Raw genomic sequence first — 5,107 nt, forward strand, 5'->3', positions numbered from 1 at the left:
CATTAGGGCTTGCCCATTCTCCCATGGGTCCATGAGTGTAATACTGTGAGATTTTCTCAATTGTAAATTATGTCTTTTACAAAAAAAAAAAAAAAAAAAAGAGAAATCACACCATGTGGTTACCATGTTTTCTAAAGTTTGTAACATTGTTTCTGAGAAAAGAGGAGCTGTTGGATTCAGGGTCTTTTACCATATCATGCATCTCTCTCCCTGTATGGCAGCAGTGACTTCTGTAAATATAAATATGTAAACAGTACATAGGAGTAGTTATATGCTTGAAATAAAAACGCATAAGGCCAGTAAACCCATGTGTGTTTTCTTGTTAGGGTTGGGCAATATAACTGAAGACACAATAAACTGGTGGAAAATTGACAACTGTTAGAACTTTTGTCTCATCATCTTTAAGTTCAGATGACATTGCAGTTCTGTGTTGTCACAAAGGTTTAATGGTTCCTTGTATTCTAAAAGACAACAAAAAGAAAAATTTAATTTTAAGTGTAATTAGAATTTTTTAGTTTGGCTCACGTCCCACATGTATGAATGTAGAGGGTGGGCTACCTATATTGCAGTCATCAACCAGGGAAGATTGAAATGTTTTGGCTTCAAACTTCTGTTCAGATAGAACTGCACAATGAATTGGATTTTAATCATGATTTATACTTTTCTTGATTTATTAAGCATAGTTGTCTGTGATATTTGCCTGCTGGTTATTACCCTGAAGGCATTAAATTTTAATTTGTGTTATCTTGCATTGGGAACTAGCCTCCATGATCTTTCACTGTTGCTGTTGCCAGATGTCAAGAGTTTAAATGTTTACATTTTGAATATATATATATATATATATATATATATATATATATATATATATATATATATATATATATATATCACATTTTCCTGACCGATAACAATTTATCATGACTAAAAAAAATTACAGTTTTATTCAGTCAAACTGACTGGATATATTGGTAGTGCAATACTATTATTTGAAATCTGAAGTGCGGCCTGTAAGTTAAAATGCAATCAGCCTTAAGGTGACAGCAGCCTAATATAGGGTGAATAAAGAGCACTTCAAGAAGGTGACCCTATTTATAGGGGCATTCCAAATGGAACTGAAAGGTCCCTTCCACAAGTCCATTAATTTGATTGATTATGGTCATGTGACCCAGGGTGGTGAGTCTTCATGATGCATTTCAAAGGTAGCTGTAGAGTCTGAGTTCATGTATAATTCAATAACAATTAAATAGTTTTATAATAAACTTTTTTTTTGTCAAGAATTTAATTTTATGTTTTGTTGTTGGATGTAAGAATGAACGGGAATTTACCCCCGACATGTGAGCCGCTGAAGATGCAGTGGATAACCTTTATTTCTGAAGTGAATGCACCCCCTTATCTACCTAAAAAAAAAAAAAAAAAGTTTTTTTACTTCTTGCAATTGTATTTAGGTTTAAAAATTCATAAAAGCTGTGTTCATCTTTGAACATTATCATGCTGAATAAAACACAGAAGATTCATACATTTCTGTTGGTGACAAATCTAATTTTCTGCAATAATCCAAAAGCCAATAGAAAAATCATACAGAGGAAACCAGGATGATACTAACAAAAATATGTCATTTAAGTCCTCTGTACACACTGTCGTTAATGATAATGAAGCAAGAAAATAAAAATATATACACTGCTTTTAACTTTCATTCATAGTTTATTGCAATTGTATCTTTGTTGTAGAGCAGCGGTCCTCCACTCTGGGCCTCGAGATCCACTCTCCTAAAGATTTTAGCTACAATCTGGATTAAACACCCCTACCCACAATTTTTTTAGTAATCTTGAAGACCTTGATTAGCTTGTTCAGGTGTTTGATTAGAGTTGAAGCTAATCTCTGCAGGAAAGTGGATCTCGAGGTCCAGAGCTGAGACTCAAGACTCTTCTATTGTATTCACTTGTCTTCCTAGTGTCATAAAAGCCATATTTCCAGCCAAATAACTGCATTGTATTATGATCTAACGTTTGATCACATCATCCTCCCCTGTTCCCTGTAGAAAAATATGACAAAACGCATGAGTCAATGGTCTTTTATTGGTACAAAAAAAAAAAAAAAACAAGAGAAGACCAGACAAAAAAAGGCCTTAACCGATCATGAATTTCATGAAACTTTAACAAATGAAATGATAAACGTCCTCCCAAAAGATCACAACTTTTTTTCAACACATTGCCACACGACTCTCTTCCACCAAGCTCCATAATCCTCTCATTTGTTTGTTCCTCAATCTTCTCCTCCGAATGCAATCAGTCTTTTATTTGGACCCTGTGGACAGCAGGGCGATCAGACCTGAAGAGGCACTGATGGACAGAATGTAGTTCCTGTGAGACACATAAAGTCAAAGTTAAACATAAATAGGCTTCAACAGACACAAAGACTAAATATTACCATAAACATACACTGTTGGATTGAAGTTCTTCAGCAAGAAGAAAGAGGCAACGATGACAATCAAGAGGAACAGAGTGTTGTTGTAAAAGATGGAAAACGTGGTGGCCTCGTAATCGGCGACCTCATTCTTCTTCCACAGGATCCTGCATCAAAGACTCACTGTCAGCCACAAAGTACATGTTCTTTGCCGTATTTAAGACAGCAGAACAACAGGATACATATGAGGTGGTATGGTCTTAAATAGTCACCAGTGTTTTAATTTTTTTATCTAAAATCAAAACTGTTAAAAACTTAAATAAATCTGAACTAGAAATGCTGCCTTGAGTACTTCAATTGAAATAAGCTCAAGTACTAGAATTACTAAACTGAAAAAAATAAAAAATAAAATAATAATAATAATTTAAGAAATACACCTACAGGAAGCTATATAGAATATATATATTTTTTAAATAAAAGCTATTTAAAATAATGAACACCATATAAATATTAAGATTTTATTGATAACAGCTGACAAAACCATTCAAATATATTATAATTACGACTAGCATACCTCTCGTCCTTCTCTTTGCGGGACATTTTGCGGTTGTCAGCCTCGGAGAGCTTGCGGGTCACTTCCTTGGACACGGCGTCTTCCCGTTTCTGAGCGACCCTGAAAGTACAGTTCCACAACATCAATTCAGTCTTCCGTTAAAGTTCCCTAAAGCCACAATGGTCTCGGAAAGACAGAGAAAAGAATGCATTGAGACGATGTGCGAGGTTCCATTTAGAGATTCTCACTTGTGCTTGAGGACAAATTTGACGTTCTTATAAGCAAAGGCCACTAGGTAGGTGCTGACTAGAGTCATGACTGCATACAGCACTGCAGACTGGACCAAATCCATGTGCCAGATCCTCCAAAACAGCCCTGATAAAAAATAATATGCAAGAACAAGGTGAGAACAAAATAATTTGTAATGAAACAATAACAGTGGTCATCAGAGAGAGCACAAATAAAGTGTACGCTTTAAGTGAGAATCCACAGCAAACTTTAGAATAGAATAGAATAGAATAGAATAGAATAGAATAGAATAGAATAGAATAGAATAGAATAGAATAGAATAGAATAGAACCAGGTAGGCAGCGAACGAACTTTTGAATCACAACCTGCTGAGAGTCTCATTAGTAGGAACAGATGAGGAACTTACAGATGGGGATTGCGGACACGATTAGCGCATTGCCGTAGAATAGCGCCGTGGATTTGGCCGACAGGTTCCTGCTGAAGTCCTGCAGGAGGAGATCCTCCTCTGACTGCTGTTTGTTGGCGGCTTTGGGTGCCATGTCTTCTCTCTGCGCTCCTCTCCGATTCTTGGCTTGGGTGAAAAGAGAGACACGTAACGTTATGTGGTCCGAATGCAGCGCTTACGCCGCGTCAGCACAACCAGTGACGTAGAATTAATGCGCGCAGAGGCTGCGCTCAAGGAGTCTCGCGGAGCTGCTGCCTTCTAGTGTCTGGGAGGAGCAACCGTATTCACAAGAAAGGTTATCCAAAACATTGCATTTCGATCATTGTTTACTCTTAGTAAATTATTAGATCTGTATGTTGTTGTTGTTGTTGTTTTTTTGCATCTTGCCATAATAAAACAGCTCAAATGCCAAAACGAACAAAAAACCGTGACAAAATATATAGACAGTTTTTTACGATTGCTTACACACAAAAATGAAAATTTTAGTGACCTTACATTCGAGGAGCAAAACTGCAGCCCAGATGTGCACAGCTATAAGCACATTTTCAGCCTCTCACTTTTTGCAAAACACTAAACACACTTCTTTGCTATTTCAAGACACTGCTTTTCAAAATACTACACATATGAACCTATTCTGAACCACTAAGACAATGCTGGACACAATCTTAAACACTTTTAACATTTCTATTTTTGATACAGTGTTTTTTATTATTATTATAATTGTTATTATTATTATTATTATTTTTTTTTTTTATTATTATTTTTTTTTTAAGGTTTCGAATAACATGGGGGTGAGTGATTAATGACAACATTTTAATTTTGGGGTGCAGTATCCCCTTAACTAGCAGGTATCTAAATGGTATTTATCCTTCAGCCGTCATGGTTTGCTTCACACTTCATACTTCACAAGTATTTCTACACTACATGTGCACGATAAATGAAATGAATGGGTGGTTTGTTTATTATCTGCTGCACTGAGGGGAAAGACCGTTTGTTGTGTATTTTGGAGAGATGTATTTGATGTGTTTTCATTTGTATCAATATCCCAGATAGCACATGTACTTCTGCAAGACGTCTGTTAAAGATCTCTTGATCTGGAAAGCATCTGCTGTCTACAAAAGTCTGACAGACGTCTTTCAGATGTCAGTTTTGCATACATTCCAAATCATAAACATCGTATAAACATCTAATAGATATCTATTTGACATCTAAAAGGAAACGTCGTATAGACGTATTGCAGATGAGCAAATACCCTAAAAAAAATATGTCTTGCAGATGTAAATGCACAGGTTAAATAGACATCTCTGAAATGTATGTGTGCTATCAGGTATATGTCATACATTAACCATACACATGCTCTCAAAGTTCTCCTCCCAAACCTCATTATGAGCTTGCACTCCCAGATCCTCTGGAGAAATTGATGTCTATTTACTTTATTTGAAATGAACTTGAAACCA

General features: G+C 35.9%; 1 protein-coding gene across 1 annotated transcript; it reads right to left on the reverse strand.

The window, feature by feature from the left end:
- Positions 1 to 2,057: 2,057 nt before the first annotated feature.
- Positions 2,058 to 3,861, reverse strand: LOC113061842 (translocon-associated protein subunit gamma). Its single transcript, XM_026231306.1, has 5 exons — positions 3,612 to 3,861; positions 3,205 to 3,331; positions 2,978 to 3,076; positions 2,439 to 2,570; positions 2,058 to 2,360 (listed from the first exon to the last, which is right to left on the reverse strand). Exons 1-5 carry the CDS (start codon positions 3,742 to 3,744, stop codon positions 2,294 to 2,296), a joined length of 558 nt encoding a protein of 185 aa, XP_026087091.1. The 5' UTR covers positions 3,745 to 3,861; the 3' UTR covers positions 2,058 to 2,293.
- Between the last annotated feature and the right edge of the window lie 1,246 nt (positions 3,862 to 5,107).

The sequence above is a fragment of the Carassius auratus genome, chromosome 43 (genome assembly GCF_003368295.1).
Source record: "Carassius auratus strain Wakin chromosome 43, ASM336829v1, whole genome shotgun sequence".
Classification (NCBI taxonomy): Eukaryota; Metazoa; Chordata; class Actinopteri; order Cypriniformes; family Cyprinidae; genus Carassius; species Carassius auratus.